Source organism: Monocercomonoides exilis (genome assembly GCF_001643675.1).
Source record: "Monocercomonoides exilis strain PA203 chromosome Unknown scaffold20-1493094, whole genome shotgun sequence".
NCBI lineage: Eukaryota > Preaxostyla > Oxymonadida > Polymastigidae > Monocercomonoides > Monocercomonoides exilis.
In genome coordinates this window covers 529,373-545,114 of record NW_027150565.1, presented here as the reverse complement: position 1 = coordinate 545,114, position 15,742 = coordinate 529,373, and the positions used below count along the sequence as shown (strand labels likewise).

General features: G+C 33.0%; 8 protein-coding genes across 8 annotated transcripts; 3 read left to right on the top strand and 5 right to left on the bottom strand.

The window, feature by feature from the left end:
- MONOS_163 (uncharacterized protein) lies at positions 1-1,077 on the bottom strand. Its single transcript, XM_067869213.1, has 3 exons — positions 1,003-1,077; positions 737-932; positions 1-623 (listed from the first exon to the last, which is right to left on the bottom strand). The coding sequence occupies exons 1-3, from the start codon at positions 1,056-1,058 to the stop codon at positions 219-221; spliced, it is 657 nt and encodes a 218-aa protein (XP_067728098.1). The 5' UTR covers positions 1,059-1,077; the 3' UTR covers positions 1-218.
- Positions 1,078-1,081: 4 nt separating this feature from the next.
- Positions 1,082-2,311, top strand: MONOS_162 (putative transmembrane emp24 domain-containing protein 10 precursor). The gene is made up of 5 exons (XM_067869114.1): positions 1,082-1,270; positions 1,369-1,492; positions 1,540-1,619; positions 1,673-1,802; positions 1,933-2,311. Exons 1-5 carry the CDS (start codon positions 1,109-1,111, stop codon positions 2,049-2,051), a joined length of 615 nt encoding a protein of 204 aa, XP_067728097.1. The 5' UTR covers positions 1,082-1,108; the 3' UTR covers positions 2,052-2,311.
- Positions 2,312-2,703: 392 nt separating this feature from the next.
- On the bottom strand, positions 2,704-4,201 carry MONOS_161 (uncharacterized protein). The gene is made up of 2 exons (XM_067869011.1): positions 4,076-4,201; positions 2,704-3,959 (listed from the first exon to the last, which is right to left on the bottom strand). The coding sequence occupies exons 1-2, from the start codon at positions 4,159-4,161 to the stop codon at positions 3,281-3,283; spliced, it is 765 nt and encodes a 254-aa protein (XP_067728096.1). The 5' UTR covers positions 4,162-4,201; the 3' UTR covers positions 2,704-3,280.
- A 282-nt stretch (positions 4,202-4,483) lies between these two features.
- On the top strand, positions 4,484-5,790 carry MONOS_160 (putative Capsular polysaccharide synthesis protein). The gene has a single exon (XM_067868906.1). It carries the CDS (start codon positions 4,570-4,572, stop codon positions 5,503-5,505), a length of 936 nt encoding a protein of 311 aa, XP_067728095.1. The 5' UTR covers positions 4,484-4,569; the 3' UTR covers positions 5,506-5,790.
- Positions 5,791-5,856: 66 nt separating this feature from the next.
- MONOS_159 (putative DHHC palmitoyltransferase) lies at positions 5,857-8,062 on the top strand. Its single transcript, XM_067868802.1, has 5 exons — positions 5,857-5,935; positions 6,006-6,079; positions 6,140-6,350; positions 6,395-6,976; positions 7,131-8,062. Exons 1-5 carry the CDS (start codon positions 5,876-5,878, stop codon positions 7,734-7,736), a joined length of 1,533 nt encoding a protein of 510 aa, XP_067728094.1. The 5' UTR covers positions 5,857-5,875; the 3' UTR covers positions 7,737-8,062.
- MONOS_158 (uncharacterized protein) lies at positions 7,867-11,176 on the bottom strand (the record flags this gene model as incomplete). Its single annotated transcript, XM_067868698.1, has 8 exons — positions 7,867-8,636; positions 8,739-9,198; positions 9,306-9,723; positions 9,892-10,489; positions 10,572-10,755; positions 10,809-10,863; positions 10,930-10,985; positions 11,039-11,176. The coding sequence occupies 8 exons, from the start codon at positions 11,174-11,176 to the stop codon at positions 8,200-8,202; spliced, it is 2,346 nt and encodes a 781-aa protein (XP_067728093.1). The 3' UTR covers positions 7,867-8,199.
- A 209-nt stretch (positions 11,177-11,385) lies between these two features.
- MONOS_157 (uncharacterized protein) lies at positions 11,386-14,058 on the bottom strand. Its single transcript, XM_067868591.1, has 5 exons — positions 13,971-14,058; positions 13,518-13,918; positions 13,131-13,465; positions 12,160-13,045; positions 11,386-12,076 (listed from the first exon to the last, which is right to left on the bottom strand). The coding sequence occupies exons 1-5, from the start codon at positions 14,008-14,010 to the stop codon at positions 11,618-11,620; spliced, it is 2,121 nt and encodes a 706-aa protein (XP_067728092.1). The 5' UTR covers positions 14,011-14,058; the 3' UTR covers positions 11,386-11,617.
- Positions 14,059-14,066: 8 nt separating this feature from the next.
- Positions 14,067-15,070, bottom strand: MONOS_156 (Protein disulfide-isomerase). The gene is made up of 2 exons (XM_067868485.1): positions 14,933-15,070; positions 14,067-14,880 (listed from the first exon to the last, which is right to left on the bottom strand). The coding sequence occupies exons 1-2, from the start codon at positions 15,048-15,050 to the stop codon at positions 14,177-14,179; spliced, it is 822 nt and encodes a 273-aa protein (XP_067728091.1). The 5' UTR covers positions 15,051-15,070; the 3' UTR covers positions 14,067-14,176.
- Positions 15,071-15,742: the final 672 nt, after the last annotated feature.

Here is a 15,742-nt window from a genome sequence, read left to right as displayed (position 1 = left end):
TTTTTTTCAAAGTGCTTTTTTTGATAATGATATTCAAAAACCAAATTAAACATAACTTTAAATTTTTTTCACGAAAAAATGAAAGATACAATAACAGTAAAACATAGAAGAGGTACGACGAAAAGGTTGAAGTGATGTGAAGTGTTTTGAAACAAGTTGAAAAACAAATGTCTCATTATTTCTCAAAATGTCAATATATTTTAAAGTTGATGTGTTTCTCAAATATCTTTCCACTTTGATTTTGTGTATTGATCGATTGGCATGGTGAAGTCAGATTGTTTGCGGAATGTAGTCTTTCCTCCTACTGCCGAAGAGAATGTTCCAGCCAAGCTGCGAGTCTGTGTGCCATCTTCCTTGCAATAAATTGAAATCGGTTCAGAAAGGGGAGGAGGATGAGCTATCTTCTCTCTAAGTTCGGCAAGCTCTTCTTCTGTTGGAGGGCCTTGTTCTGTTCTGTAACTTCTTTCTTTTTTCATTAACGTTGTGGATGTAACTGGCGGAGCTGTTGGTTGAACAGGTGACCAACCACCATACTCACGAGAAGTTGCTTTCATTTCAACTTTTTCTGGTTCGGGCTGTTTTAACATTGAACGAGCTGTGGCCACAAAAGCATCTTCGATAACCTAAATCAAATTGAGTAATAAAAATTTATTGTGAATTAAAACAAAAAGTTATATGAGAAAAAAATATTTATCAAATATTATAAAATGAAACAATTGAAAATAAAGAAGCAGACATCTCCACGTTTTCCTCTAGAATCGGTTGGAATTTGAACTCCTTGATATGTTGATTTTGTTGTTGATTGCATATCTGTTAAAGTCAAATCTTGTTTAACAACAAATGGAGATGATCTTGTTTTAACAGAATCGGGTTTAATAGTTCCAAGTGCTCTCCCTTCAGCAACATCTTCGTTTAATTTATCTTCTTCAACCCTAAAGCAAACAAATAATCAAATAATGTGAATATAGGCAACGAATAAAATACAATTAAGCAAAATCAAACCAATTTCCGATATGTACTCCAGCTCCGTATCTTCTTACAAAAGGTCTTGGTTCCATTCAACCGTTTGATCTTTGCCCATAAGTTAGATAACAAAGCTGACAAGATTATGATTGGCTTTATTTTTTGCCTGTTGGTTTCATTCAGCTCCAGCATCAAATTGGAGATTCGTTATCCAGGAAAGCAGTGCATTTTCGAAGAATTGAATAGCGGAGAACTTTTTGTCGGGAATTTCACTTTAATTCCATATGGACGTACTGTTGATTTTAACGTTTGATAATAATAATTTTGTAAAAGATGTATAAATAATTAACTTCTTTTTGCTTTATTTGATTATATATTTTTCTTTGCTATTGATATTATTAAAAGGTTACTGATTCAAAACATAAAGTTATCGTTTCTCGTACTGATCTGGATAAAGGATCGTTTGCATTCACCGCCCAAGCATATGGAGATTATTCTATTTGTTTTTGGAACAATAAAACAGAAAAAGGTATTTATTTTTTTGAATATTTTTTTTTACAATTTATTTATGATTAGTCGATAGCACAATATTTGATGTTCATACAATCGTTGATCTGAAATTGAGATCTGGTGCATCTGCAGTTACTTTTAAAGGAGTTTTGGAAATATTTTTTTTGAACTTTTACAAATAATTTCGCAAATTTGTTAGGCTGAAAGTGGAGCAAGTGAAATTGATCATGTCGCAGCAAATGTTAGATCAATGGCAGAAGTTTCAAAAGCAGTTTCATCTGAAATCGCTGCGACACGAGAACGGGAAACAGAAAGTGCAGCTCAGTCAGGTATACTTTTATTTGACTTAATTTATGTGTTAACTAAATACTTTTAATAATTTATTTCAACTGTTCAAACGCAACCGAAAAAATTTTGTGTTCGCTTTCCACAAATTTGAAAACAAATCGACTCATAAAGCAAAAACACTTCGAACCGTTAAACGTTACTCTGTTGTTTCAATTATTTTCATTGTTGTAGTATCTGTGTGGGAAGTGTTCTATCTTAAACGCTTCTTTGTTTCTCAGAAAGTTGCATGAACAAAGTTTTTAAGCAGCACCAGTACATTTAAGAAAAATTAAAAAGAAACGCTTTTGTATTGGTGTTATCTGATTTTTTTTTTTAGTTTTGAAGTTATAGTAATTAGCACTTCATTTTATTTTCGCTCTTTTGGTAATGCGTGGCTAAATACTTTTTAAGTAATACACTGCACGTTGCGGATATTCTTTACGATATCTAAATATTATCACTATGCTTCTGTTATGAATGGCAATAAATTCATTGAATATTAGCAAATTAAGATGAAGTATATTTTTTAAAAAGTTTAATTGAAAAATCTCAAAAATCAAAAAGGATTAATTAATGACAGTCGTTTTATTAAAGCAAATGGAATAAATGGAATCTTGAAAGAAATATGAAAAATAAAAAAAAAATAAAATGAAAAGGATATTATATGAAAAATAAAATATCGAGTGTAATAATCCAGAAATATGCTTATGAAATGCCATTGCCAAATAACAGTGGATTTGTTGTCTCTGTAAATCCAATATTTACTTTCAAGAATCAAACAAAAAAAATATAATAATAATAAAATCAAAAGCCATACTGAAGAATACAAAAAACGCTCCAAATCCCAACATAAAAGTACCATTAAAAAGCGTTTGTTGTCACACAACAAACTTAACATTAACAATATTAATCATTTTACAATATTCCTTTTTTATAAAAGGCAAAAAATACCTTTGTTTCATTTAATATTTCTAAAATCATAATAAAACTACACACTCACTTATAGTGCAAACAGAAAAAAATAAAAGTATAAGAGGGAACACATCATAGGTAATACAGGCATGAAACATTAAAAATAAAACTAAAATCTCTAACAAACAAAGTTCAATTCGAAAACGATTTCTCAGGTAAAACCTTACCAAATAATCGGAACGAATCTTCCAAACAAAAAATCTATAAGTTCAATATGAAAAAAAATAACAATAAGTTCTTGTAAAAAATAAAGGTAAAAACGTATGTTAAACAGATGAAAGCACAAATACGGCCTGTAATAAACAAAACAATCAAAGGCGTAGAAATAATGTACAGCTAACATTTAGAAATAAAAACAAAATAAAAAAACATATATCGATAATTTTAATCTAAAAGCTCGAAATTAAAAAACATGCAAAATAACTTTCATGGTTCAGAAGCGATGGATCGTTAATAAGGATCAAAAAGAAGATTTTTTTACACTTTAAAATGTTTGAATTTAAAACTTTCAAAGGGAGTTTCTTCTCTCATTTAACAGCAGTCCTCCGATAAGTACTGTAAACATATCTTGAAAATCTCTCTCTTCCATTAATGTTTGAAAATGAATTTTTTCCAAAAAAACCAATTCTGATTGATTCACAACTTCCAAACCAATCCTGAACAGTTTTGCCCACCAACTATTTCTGAAAGGTACATCGCGATCCATCTTCACAGAAATCATCATTCCACACATAAGAAGGGTTCCAAGGTTATCTTCAGTTACGATCGTTGAAGATAAATTGCTTTTGTTATCTTCTTCAATAAGAATTAATTGATAAAATAAAAATATTGAATGAATTATCTCCCCAATGGTTATTGGTGCGTAATGTCCAACGAAATGAAACATATGTTTTGTTTTGTCATGAATCACCTTTCCGTGTTCTGTAAAAAGTTCGTCAAAGTCTTCCAAGGTTGGATCTGTCGGAATTACAGAAATAAATAAATCGTGAAAAACTGGTTGAAGAAGGATGCAAATTGCATTAGAAGCAGCAATAACAAATTTAAGTGATGGTCGTTGTTCTGCAAGTGAAAAAGGAATTTGCATATCAAAGAATGAATGACTTGGTGAAAATGGAGTTGATGGTTTCGTCGGAGTAATTGAAGGTTGAGGAGAAGTTGAAATGGATCCAACAATAAGATCTTGCGAGCTAGCAGGTTTCAGTAGCAACCGTAAGATATTCGTTTAAAAATGTGAATAAAAAGTATTTCATAAATTAAATTTACAATTAAAAAAATTTCCACAGAAACAAATAACGCTTCAAACTCCACAGATATATCTTCTCGAATACTAGAACAATAAGAATCCGAAGGGTAACTTGGTTTAACAATCTGTACGGATACTGCACACATTTCAATGCTTCTTCAACAACGATCAAACTATTTTTGTTATGGATAAAGTTGATTGGAAAAAAATGCAATCTTTTCAAAACTCTTGCAAAATGAAATAAAAAATTGAATAAAATTTATTGAAAAGAGAATAAAATAATAATAATAATTTTTGTGAAAAACAGAGTGAGCAAAATTGAAATTTGAAAATTTTTGTATGAATGTTTTGAATTTTCTTTGTAATCTTTTTTGTTGAATAACGATTTTAACATATTTTGCTTTGAAGCTGCAGATACATGGAGGTTTTCTTTCATTCTTCAAGATTAACACTTCAATTGTTCCCATTATAAATGTTACCAACGTAATTCTATTTAATTAATTCTTTTTGCTTTTATATCGTTTTGAGAACAAATTAATTTCAACATTAATACTATGTCAAGTTATTTTATTTTAATGCTATGTGTTCTACTGATGGGAGCGGAGGTTTCTCAGGAGTATCCAACCACAATATGGATGTATTGGGGAAATAGAATGCCGTGGCATGTTCCTGCTTATATTGAACGGAACATTAAAATTTTTCATCACATGCCGTTAATTTTCTTAAATCCAGATAACGTTAAATTTTATCTGGACATGAAAACTTTTCCAAAACATTTTTATTGGCTTTGTGATCAAAACAAAGCAGATTACATTCGCTTACGGCTTTTAGAAAAATATGGAGGAATATGGATAGACGCAACAACTTATTTCAAAGATTCAAAAATTGTTGAGCGCTATCATGAAGAAGCAAAGGAACAACAAGCACAGCTTCTTGCATTGTCGTCTTTTGACTGGGGGATAAGATATATTGAAAATGGCTTCCTAATTGCTCCAAAAGGAAGTAGTGTAATAAATGCATGGGTCAAAGAATATCACAAAGCAATTGATCAAGGATTTCGAGATTACATTGTCGAGAAGCATTACGAAGGGGTCGATCTTGTTAAAAAGCTTTACACTTTGGGAGATCCGAACATTTATTTGACCGCACATGTTGCACTTCAAACAGCGCTTCAAAAACGGGTACCAAATGATACAAAAATTATTGTTAAACGAACGGAAGATACAATTTTTAAACTAAATGTGATGTGTAATTGGAACGATACATGCGTTGTAGAAAAATGGCTAAATGATCCTTCCACTCGAGAGCTAGAAGCGTTAAAGATGAGTAGGGCACTTAGAAGAGTTGCATTTGATGCAGCGGATAATCAAAAGAAGATTAGTCAAGCTTTTATTTATGCTGGACTTGTTTTGTTGCCTGTATTTTGTCTTCTCTTCTTAAAGCCATTTGCTTTTATTCGTGCAAGAAGATCTAGGAAAAAAATTACATAGAAAGATATTTAAGGATGTATTTTTTAAAACAATTATTTCTATTTTTGTGCTTCGTCTGTTTTTGATGAACACTCTGGAAATTGTGAACCTGAGCAAAATGCAGGGACATAGCATTCGCTTCATACTTAATTTGTGATATCAAATCCACATGCTTGATTCATTTTTTGAAGAGACTGCAATCATATTTTTTTTAAAGATTTGTTTTATTATTTATAACTTTTGTTGAAAAATTATCATCATTTCGTATAAATGTAAATTACAAGATTAAATGATTATTTCTCTGAATGAAATGATTATAATTTTTCTGGAATAAGTTAATGAATTCATGATTGTGCCAAATAAACCTTAGCCATAATATAATTATTGGTACATGAAAAAGGAGCTCTATCGGAAGCCACAAATAACATCGCATAATTTCATTTGTTGCTGGGTTAAACTTGTTAAATTATAAGTATTTTCCTTTTTACTGAAAAACATATTTCCATTTTCTATTGTTTTAGGGGCGATGTATGTGTGGTCCGTCTCCTGTTGGCTCTGTTTTCTTGATTAGTCTAATATTGGGAGTTTCTATTAGGTTTATATTTAGAAAGATTATGCTTGTTTTTCAAAAATAAAATATTCATTATTATCAAAGTGGTCTTGTATTTTTATATCCATTGATACCATTTGGATTATTTCTTGCTGAAGTAATCTTTTGCAGTATTCTCCCATTGACTCTATATATGTCAATACAGTGCACGGATCCAGGCTATTTGCCAAAAGGATTTCAACTTCCAAAGAATCATCCTTTGCTGAAGCCTTACCAGCCTCCTTCATCTCGTAGTAGCATAGCAAAAACTGAAAATGTGCATTTATTTATCTAATATACGTTGCTTAAACTAATATTTAGAATTCATCATTATTATTTCCAGAGAAAGCGCAAGGGAGCAATTCAATTCAAACGTCAATTAAAGAAATCTCAGAGAAACCTAAAGATAACAAAAGTCAGAAATTTCAGACATACAAGGATCCTGTATTACAAAACTTCCAATTTTCTACTCCTTCTCCACTTCCATCACAAATCTTCTCGGAATATGATCGACCAACTTCACTAATTAAAGATTGCCAATCATCTCAACAAGCTTTACATTCTGAACATACCCTGCATTCAACACTTCAAAACGATAAAACATCAGAAGAAATGGGAAACGATGGGTCGGATGGAGTCGGGTTTCCTATTGAGCAATTTGAGTTCTGTCAAACATGCCAAATCTACCAACCTCCTCATACTTCTCATTGCGATGATTGTGAATGTTGTGTTGTCGGATTTGACCATCATTGCCCTGCAGTAAACAGCTGCGTAGGGAGAAGAAATAATGGACTGTTTTCGTTATTTGCCATCGGAAGTTTTCTCGGAAGCTCCATTGAATGTGTAACGATGATGGTAACATTGGTTTATGGATGCATCAAAACAAATGGATCTGATTATTTGGTATGCTTCAACTGTATCTTCAGTGATGAAAAGCGGTGAAAGTTTTTTTTATGACCTTTTAAATGAATCTATTCGAAGAGAAAAAATCATGACTTGTAATAATTTCAATCATATTCATTGCATCTTTCTGTTTTTTTTTTTCATTTCTTTAAAGAATGATCATGTCATTGTTTTATTAGGTTCGATGATGCTGCTGTTTATTTCTCTGATCCTTTTACCATTCTCTATTGTGAGCATTGCAAGCCTCTGGCCATCGAAAAATGACTATTCAAAAACTAAAATCTCTTTCATAAAAGCTCTGCGCTTGCTCCTAAGACGACTTTTCGTTATTCCACCATCGCTTGTTTCAAGCAATGCTCTCCCATCTTTGCCATTCTGTCCAACTCGATGCAGCAAACTATGTGCAAATCAGAAGCAAAGTAGCTCCAGTAGCTCTTCTTCTGATAATGACAAACAAAAGCGAATTGATATGAGCGAAAGACAAATGCTTAATGATGAGACTGAAGGTGGAAATGATGTGTTGGTTGGGTTAGAAGATTCAAATAGAAACAATGGATGTGAGAGTTTAGATGCTTTAAGTCAGCAACAAGTCGATGACATTTATCAGATGATTGATGATCTTCTGGTTGATCAGGAAGATTCTCAAGCATTCGTAAATACAACAGAAACAAAAAGCTTAAGTGCGTCAAGTCGCAGGAGAAATAGAACTCAAGAACTTCCTTTAATTGCAGAAGATACTATTCCATTGGCGGTCAATTGATTTTATTTATAACTTTATCTTTTATGTTATCGATTCGTGTTTACAATGATTTTTTGTTGACATTTGTTTTTATCTTATTTTAAGTATTGTGTTATCGTTAGATAGCCGTTTTACACATTGATTCCAAATGTTGTGGCATCATAATCGTATTTATTTCCATTATTGAAAATGAAAAAAGAAAGAAACAAAAGAAACTAAAGAGACTAAACATGAAATAATAATTCAACAAATAATACAGATTTGTTCATACAAGTCAATTACATTTCAAAGCTTATATTTAATACAACATACAACTTTCAACAACACAAAAATTATCACGAAAAATATTCACAACGTTATTTTCTTAAAAAAATAAAAATTTGATAAAAAAAATGAAACAATATGAAAAGCAATACATTTTAAACAATGGTGGTTGTCAATTGGTTGCTTTAAAGATTTTTTTTAAAAAAAAATCTATGGTGTGTCAACATTCATCGTCCATCCTCATTTTCATTCGACGATCACATCCACTTGATTCTATCAAAAATGGTTCAAATGGCGCAATAGGCTTTGTGTAAAAATCAACATATTTTCCCTCTGAAGCGCTTTCGCTTTTTCCTTCAACTTCATTTTCGTCAATTTCATCATCGTCTTCATTTTCTTCTTCTTGGTCATTGTCATCATCATCTTCATCAAGATAATCACAAATTTTCATTGCTTTTTTCCCGCCCCATGCCATGTCAATAAAGACCATTTTCTCTCTTTTCGAATCAAACGGAATGTTATGTTTGCGTATCTCTCTGTCTTCAAGCAATCTGACTCCCTGAAAATTGGCATCTGTACTTGTCGAATGCTGACTGTCATTCGTCGAAAACACGCAAAGATTACCATCATCATCAATGACTGCAATGAATTCAGCATCTAATTGATTACAAATTAATTTTCATGTGGAATCAAATATTCAAATTTTTGGAATATGATTAATTAAAAAGAAAAGAAAAAAAGAAAATGTGCATTGCATACCAGAAGAAACATCTAATCTGTATCCAAATGGAATACTTTGAGGGCGAAAGTTTTGTTGATGCGTGATTGTTTGATTAGTGTGAAATGGCAGATATCCGTCTGAATCAAAAGATGGATGCGTGGAGATTGTCGTTGAAGTGATTGATGGTTGAGTAATGTGATGTGGATTGCGAAATGAAGTAGAAAGAGAAGAGGAATAAAACAAAGGGCTTGAAGAATATTGAAAAAGTGAAGACGACGAAGACAATGGTGAACTGAATTTCGTGAATAATTCATTTTGTTCTAATGACTGACTTTCAAACAGGCCTGATGAAGATCTTGTGTTTGAAAAATAAGAAGAAGGTAATGAACTCGAAGTAAATGTGTCAATTGGAGAACGAGTAGAAGTAAGATATGTCAAATTTCCGTTCCACATCGTTACATCAGAACCAGATGCAGAGACAAGACAATCATAAGATGGCTAAATTGGATTTTAAAAAAACGCAAATTTTTATTTTGAAATCGAAAAAGATTTAATCAATTAAAGAAAAAATGTCTTAAAATATTCTGAAGAATGAATGATCAAACCATCCAAGTGCAACCAGAAATTGGAGACATCTGGGAAGAGTGGTGAAGAGCAGCCAGTGAAGACGAATTGACAAAGGCAAGAGGCTCTGTCATGCGAAGATCAAAAAGATACAGCGCTTTTGAAGAAGAGGCAGCAAGCGAATAAAACGAGTTATGAAATGACGATGACGGTAAGCAGTTTGACACAGAAGAAGGCAGCACGCCTGATGAAGATCTCAATGTCTTCATATCCTTTTCAGGTGATCCAGCATCAAAAATTGTGGAATATTCAGATTTTGTTTGCCTTGAGGTTGCAGGCGTTGACTGGAAAGCAGAGTCGCAAAATGACGCTGAATTGATTGGAGAGCTGCTGTAATTCTTGAGTGTTGATGTCTCTTTTCCTGTGCGCAAATCAATTAATCGAATTGTTGTGTTGTCTCTGTTTGATTTCAATTGATTAAAATTTAAATAAAAATTCATAAAAAGAATAAAACAAAGCATTACAAATGTATTCATCAACCAAATGAAGAAAACATATAAATCATGATAAAGAAAGTATCGATGTATATAATCACTAAAAGCTGGTAAATAAAATGCAAGTGCAAACCCAACAGCCATCAAAGATCCATCTGTATGAAATGCCAAAGGATGTGGAGCCCATTCTGCACCAGCCAAAGATCGTGAATAAGAAGAAGAAGCAACACTGTGAAATGGCTTTATCGCGTTAGAAAATGGTGAGTATGCGTTCGACGAGCATTGAGGAGACAGAAATGATGTAGTTGACATTGCCTTTGGAGAATGGGGAGTCGATGAAAAGTTGCCTTCGGTGAGTGAAGAGCACGCAATTCGCTCTTTTCGCTCGATTTCCCACATTCCCCATCTTCCACTGCAGTCAACTGCAAACAGCAGCGATCTGATTATGGGATGGAACATGACAGATGAAAGGGGTACTATTCGTTCAGAGGACGGATATGACTGAAGAGAAAGAGAATCAGCAGAAGCACAAAATGTGCTAAGTGGCGGTGATTGCATGCTCAAGGGGATGTTAAGAATAGGGCATGAGGAAGACGAAGAATACAATGATATTGTCCCATCGCCAAACCCAGCTGCAAATAGATGAGATTCTGATGGATCTACGAAAAGACCAGACGATTTCAATGGTTGATGCTGCCATTGTAGACAAGTGCATCCAGTTGGCGTTTTCGCTATTTATGTTCAATGATTGAAAAAAAGAAGAAGAAATGAATTTCAATTATACATATTGAAAATAAACTAAAATTTACATGCTTTGATAATTTTTTGCTGTTAAACAGTTGTTGTGGAATATTGACCAAAGTTTTATCTCATCTCCTCCTGTGAGAAGATATGAAGGTTCGATAGAATGTTTTGCTGAATAATGGAAGAAAGAGCAGCATGTTATTCTCTTTGATTCGATTCCTTTGTAACATTTCATTGGAAGTTGCGTAAGATGCTTGAAAAAATGAAAATAAAATAAATAAAAAAATAGTAAATGAAAAAACATACAAATGAAGGCTTTGTTATAAAAGAAGAATCTCGATATATTTCGTGTTGCTTTGACCTTAAAATACAATTTTAAATAAATGAAAATTCAATAAATCCTAATTCAAAGAAAATTTGGTCGAACTTTCTGATAGAGTAGCCCACAAGGCAATTTCTTATCACAGAAAGACGGGAATTCGACTGAAATAAAACAAAAAGTTATAGCAAAATCAAATTTGATTATAACATCAAACTTCAGAAACAACTTTTGATTGCTCTTTTGCATAATCACTTTTAAAAGAATTTTGAGATTTGTTTTCATCTTTAGCTGTGTAATAAATTGGAGACTTAATATTAAATTCAACGTTTTTATATTGAAGCACATTTGCCATATTTGTAAAGTGAATTTTTGAATTAAAAAATTCATTTACAAATAGCACACATGAATAAAAAGAAAAATAACAACATAAATATTTCAGTCACAATAAATATTTTAAACCATTTCAAATTCATTTGGTGGTATGCTATTTTGTAAATGTGTATGGTTTTTCATGGAAGAATTGTAGCATTCTTCTTTTACAAGCTGATTCTCTTCAAATAAATCCATTTAAGATCATGTTATCCCTTTACAAATAAAATAATATGTAGTTTTCTTTTAATAATCTCACAAAAATACAAAAATTCATGTAAATAATAAAAATAAATCAACATATAACACATAAAATAATAATTAACAACTTTACAACAACTAATCATTTGAATTCATAAGATAAAAATAAAATCTAATATGATTCAGTTAATATTGCTAAATCACAATTATTAATTGAGCATAATTAACTGTTCAATCTATTCCTTTCTTGCTGTGCGGTTTCTAGAATATTTCCAACACCCTGTTCTGCATATTCCTCATAATATTCTTCGCCTTCTTCCTCGTATTCGTCATACTCCTCCTCCTCCTGGAATGCGCCTTGTTGTTTCGCAGCTTCGTCTCCAGGCACATAATCGTCAGTCTCCAGAACAAAACCGTCGTCTCCAATGTATTCTCCTTCGGTGTCATAGAACTCGAACTCGTACTCCCCATCCTGCTCCAGTGCATCAAGCGTCGTGTAAAAGGGCTGTCCGGACTCATCAATGGCTTCAACAATGATTTCGCTGTTTTCTGGTAAGTTGAGCAGTCCGTTGTGTTCAAGCGCCCCTCGCCATTGTTGTGTGTCGGTGGATCCACACCTTTTTCTTATCAAGTCATCAATGGATGTTTTTCGGGTTGTGTCGAATGAAGTACCAGCAAAACTCTATTTCATTTTATAATATTTGATTTTTTTTAAATAAATAATTTATTTCAAAATGAGAGAAATAGAATAAAAAATTGACATACGATTGAATCTCTCCCTTGCAGTCCATTCTGCATTGACGAGTCGGTTTGTGATGGGCCTGTTTGATGTCTGACTGCTTGGGTGCTCATGTGAAGTGTCGGTGCATTTGTCTGTGAAGTGTGTCCTGCAAAAGGAGCTGAAGGTGAAAGTGAAGAAGAAGAAGAAGAAGAAGAAGGTGATATCGAAGGCCTGTGAAGTGTTTTCTGTGCCCCAGCCAGATTTTCTATTCCAGTTGCGTTTTGAGCAGTTTTAGCTGCATCGCCTGGCATTGCTTGTGCAGACGATATTGTTGGGATCACCGGAACAGAAGGAGTGACATGGTGAAACGGGGAAAGGCCGTTGTCCTCCAGTGCCAGCTCTGGCTGAGCCATGCGCTCGGGGAGCATCATCAGCTTCCCCAGCGGTGTGGACGAGGAGACGTACTGGTTGTGTTCTCCGCCTCTGCCCACGCGTCTGATGACGAGTGTCCGCGGCCCGCCGTCGATGCTCTCTCTCCCCTTCGACACAGACACGCGGTGGATGGTGCCGCGGCGCCCGTTGACGGTGATGTCGAGCCGGCTGTCGTCGGCTGCCTGCGCCACAGAAATCCGCCGCGAGTACAAAACACGGCTGCGGTCGACAAGGTCAGCTGCTGCCTGCACAGTCGACATGTGATCGAAGATGCGGGTGGAGCGGCGGTGCGAGTGGCTGTGCTTGCGCGAGCTGAAGGAGTTTTTTTTCTTCCTTTTGCTTTTGGAAAGGCCTTTCAAAAGAGGGTTCATTGACACGTACTGTTCTCGGGAGACTGTGGCTTCTTGGTCAATAAAAGAATAGAACGCCAAGAGAACAAGAATCGGTAGCACTTCAAAAAACAAAGCTGAAAACATGTACAAAAAAGAGAATATTGAACTGTCGCATTTAAAAAAATTTTTTTTTGCAGCGCAATTGCAAAACAAAATTTAAGCTTATTAAAAATTATCATATGTGCAAATACCATGAGGAGCGAAAATCACTGTCTTCGTTATAAATTGATGTGCAGCTCCCTGCGAATTCTTCTGTTAATTGAAAATAGCGATTTTTTCGACAAATAATCAGTATCAGCCAAATAATATGAACTAGGTAAATGCTTAATACGCCAATTGTTCCAAATATGAACAGTAATTCCATTCTTCTCATAGTTTGATCTTTTGTGTCTTTAAGCATTTTAAACAAAAACATGCAATCAATGATCATAGCTACAGCTATTATTCCGTATAATAGAGTACTTAGAAGTGCGGTTGTTGAAAGTCTTGATCCAATTGACTGTCGATCCTCAGATTCGCTTTTCAGCTGTGGAAGAAGTTAAAAATTATTAATCATTAAAGCTCAATAAATCTCAAACTGAATTTGTTATCTGCAAAATCAACGATATTATGTGCAAAGTTGAAAGAGCAATCACGGCAACTGAATGAATAGCATTATTCCATCTCAGTTTTATTTTTTGTTCCAACATTGTTTGCATAAGCCACCATGAATAAAGAAGAATTGATAAATTTAACAAAAAGCGTGGAAGACCGTCAGCAAATATAAAGAATGTATACACTCCCCAAGGAAAAGGAGTTATAAACAAAAGTGAATTAATTCCCAAGTAACATCCGATAGTGAAAAAAAACGCGAATCTAACTCCATTTTGTTTTAATCCTTGCCTGTGGATGTGCCCAGCTTGAAATGTTGCGTATAGCAAACATCCAAAAAAGGCAATAAACAAACATATAATTGGACCACTTCCTGATCCAAATACAACTTAAAAAACAATTATAATAAAATAAAATATCGGCAAATGTAATCACAATACCTGGCAGTTGATGATGGATCAGTGATTGATCAATTATCATGCCTGAAGCTCCCCACAAACCCAATCAGTGAATTTGAATAAAAATAAATGGAAATTTTGATCCATAACGAATTTTAAGTACACATAAACACGCAAATAACACAAAAATAAAAGATTCGGGTTCACACTTGAAATGAAATTAATATTAAAATAAAACTTTAACCAGATTAAAGATCATTCTTTTGATTATTATTCTCGGTTGAAGAAGATTCATCATTATTTGGAGCTATCACCTTTGGTTTAGCTGAAGGGACAATTTTGTAATAAAATTCTGTCAGCCAGTTAAATACCATTCCATCGTTATAAATTGATATATTCAATTTTTTATCATTATCATTATCACTTGGAGTATGAATCGCATAAATGACAGGGTTGTCCGATGAAGCAATATCAACATTTTGAATGTCCTTTAACTTTTGAATGACAGTTTGATATTGAGGATATTTTGGGCAAGCAAAAGCACACTTAACAGTTTTTCGTTGCCTGAAGCAAAATTCTTTAAAAGGAGGTGGTATCATATTCTCTTCTGATAACATCAAAAATCTTGGTTTTTTTTCAGATTGAGAAAAAAATTGATCAACTTTTTCATCATCTTTTAACTGAGGAGTTTCTCTCCCTCCAAGCTGATTCTCCAATATCCATTTGCTCATTGGAGCAAAAAGATTGCTTCCTTTGTATGTTAATTGTTCTTTATGTGGTCGAAACAGCATCATTGTTGGTGTGCTATACACTTTGTAAGCTTTGGAAAACTGAGGATATTCGTCAAGACTGATTTTTCCCACTCCAATTCCAATTGTTTTCATCTGATCCGCTAGTTTGTCAACTTCTGGAGCCGCTTTATCACACTCATGACAATCAGAACGATGAAACACTGAAAGTTGAAAATTAAAGTCTTCAAGTCTTTTTTCAAATAGAATTCAAACTGATAAAATAAGTTTTATCTGATCTCAAAACTTCGTGCCTAAATCCAGTTTGATTAAGTTCTATGGCTTCAAGTGGAAAAATATTGCCAATTAAGTTCACAACAACAAAAAATAACATAAATAATTTCTGAATAATGTTATTACGGTTCTTTTATTTTATATAGTGGGAGAACAAACCATAAATAATTTCAAAGATGAAGAAAAAGTGCGGTTGTTGTTTGGCGTGGATATTAATAATTTATGGATTGATACCATTAATTGCTGTAATTTTGGTAGCTCTCGGGGTTGAGGGTACAGGATTTAAGAAGCCTTCAAACTCATTTAACTTTGTGGTGGATGATTCTGGGCTGTATTCATTTCTAATATGCATAACTTCAGCAATTGTTATATTTCTGATATTGTATGTGTTTATTAATGTTTGTATTAATTATTATAAAATTGAAAACATTTTTAGATTTAGTATTCCTGTGTAACTTATAAAGTGAAAACAATTAATATTGTTTTATTTGTTGATTTATTGATGTGAAATATTAGAATTTTGGTATATTTTAATTTAATAAATTTCTATTCAATGTATTATTTCATGCCCGTTTGACATATCATTTATTAATGAAATGATATGTTAAATTAAAATTATTAATTGTGTTATCTTTGAAAGCGCCAATTAATTTATTTTTATCAATCATAATTGAATTTAAGTTTTTTAAGTTTCATTTTTTTGATAGCTTATGAGTTTAATTATTTGTAATTCCAGAGAGCTCTCAGCATTTTTATTTTTTTTTTTTTGTTTGTTTGTTTGTTTTTCTTTGA

What these genes read in the sequence shown, in the direction of transcription:
- MONOS_163 (XM_067869213.1), bottom strand. Translation starts at nt 1,058, where the DNA reads ATGGAACCAAGACCTTTTGTAAGAAGATACGGAGCTGGAGTACATATC. An exon ending in GGAGTACATATCGGAAATTG is followed by an intron (nt 933 to 1,002) that starts GTTTGATTTTGC and finishes TGTTTGCTTTAG; the next exon opens with GGTTGAAGAAGATAAATTAA. An exon ending in CTAGAGGAAAACGTGGAGAT is followed by an intron (nt 624 to 736) that starts GTCTGCTTCTTT and finishes AATTTGATTTAG; the next exon opens with GTTATCGAAGATGCTTTTGT.
- MONOS_162 (XM_067869114.1), top strand. Translation starts at nt 1,109, where the DNA reads ATGATTGGCTTTATTTTTTGCCTGTTGGTTTCATTCAGCTCCAGCATC. An exon ending in GACGTACTGTTGATTTTAAC is followed by an intron (nt 1,271 to 1,368) that starts GTTTGATAATAA and finishes TATTATTAAAAG; the next exon opens with GTTACTGATTCAAAACATAA. An exon ending in AGAAAGTGCAGCTCAGTCAG is followed by an intron (nt 1,803 to 1,932) that starts GTATACTTTTAT and finishes CGACTCATAAAG; the next exon opens with CAAAAACACTTCGAACCGTT.
- MONOS_161 (XM_067869011.1), bottom strand. Translation starts at nt 4,161, where the DNA reads ATGTGTGCAGTATCCGTACAGATTGTTAAACCAAGTTACCCTTCGGAT. An exon ending in CGAGAAGATATATCTGTGGA is followed by an intron (nt 3,960 to 4,075) that starts GTTTGAAGCGTT and finishes GAAACCTGCTAG; the next exon opens with CTCGCAAGATCTTATTGTTG.
- MONOS_160 (XM_067868906.1), top strand. Translation starts at nt 4,570, where the DNA reads ATGTCAAGTTATTTTATTTTAATGCTATGTGTTCTACTGATGGGAGCG.
- MONOS_159 (XM_067868802.1), top strand. Translation starts at nt 5,876, where the DNA reads ATGAAAAAGGAGCTCTATCGGAAGCCACAAATAACATCGCATAATTTC. An exon ending in ATATTGGGAGTTTCTATTAG is followed by an intron (nt 6,080 to 6,139) that starts GTTTATATTTAG and finishes TTATTATCAAAG; the next exon opens with TGGTCTTGTATTTTTATATC. An exon ending in CAAATGGATCTGATTATTTG is followed by an intron (nt 6,977 to 7,130) that starts GTATGCTTCAAC and finishes ATTTCTTTAAAG; the next exon opens with AATGATCATGTCATTGTTTT.
- MONOS_157 (XM_067868591.1), bottom strand. Translation starts at nt 14,010, where the DNA reads ATGATAATTGATCAATCACTGATCCATCATCAACTGCCAG. An exon ending in GATCCATCATCAACTGCCAG is followed by an intron (nt 13,919 to 13,970) that starts GTATTGTGATTA and finishes TTGTTTTTTAAG; the next exon opens with TTGTATTTGGATCAGGAAGT. An exon ending in AGTGATTTTCGCTCCTCATG is followed by an intron (nt 13,046 to 13,130) that starts GTATTTGCACAT and finishes TAAATGCGACAG; the next exon opens with TTCAATATTCTCTTTTTTGT.
- MONOS_156 (XM_067868485.1), bottom strand. Translation starts at nt 15,050, where the DNA reads ATGTTATTTTTTGTTGTTGTGAACTTAATTGGCAATATTTTTCCACTT. An exon ending in AGATAAAACTTATTTTATCA is followed by an intron (nt 14,881 to 14,932) that starts GTTTGAATTCTA and finishes TTCAACTTTCAG; the next exon opens with TGTTTCATCGTTCTGATTGT.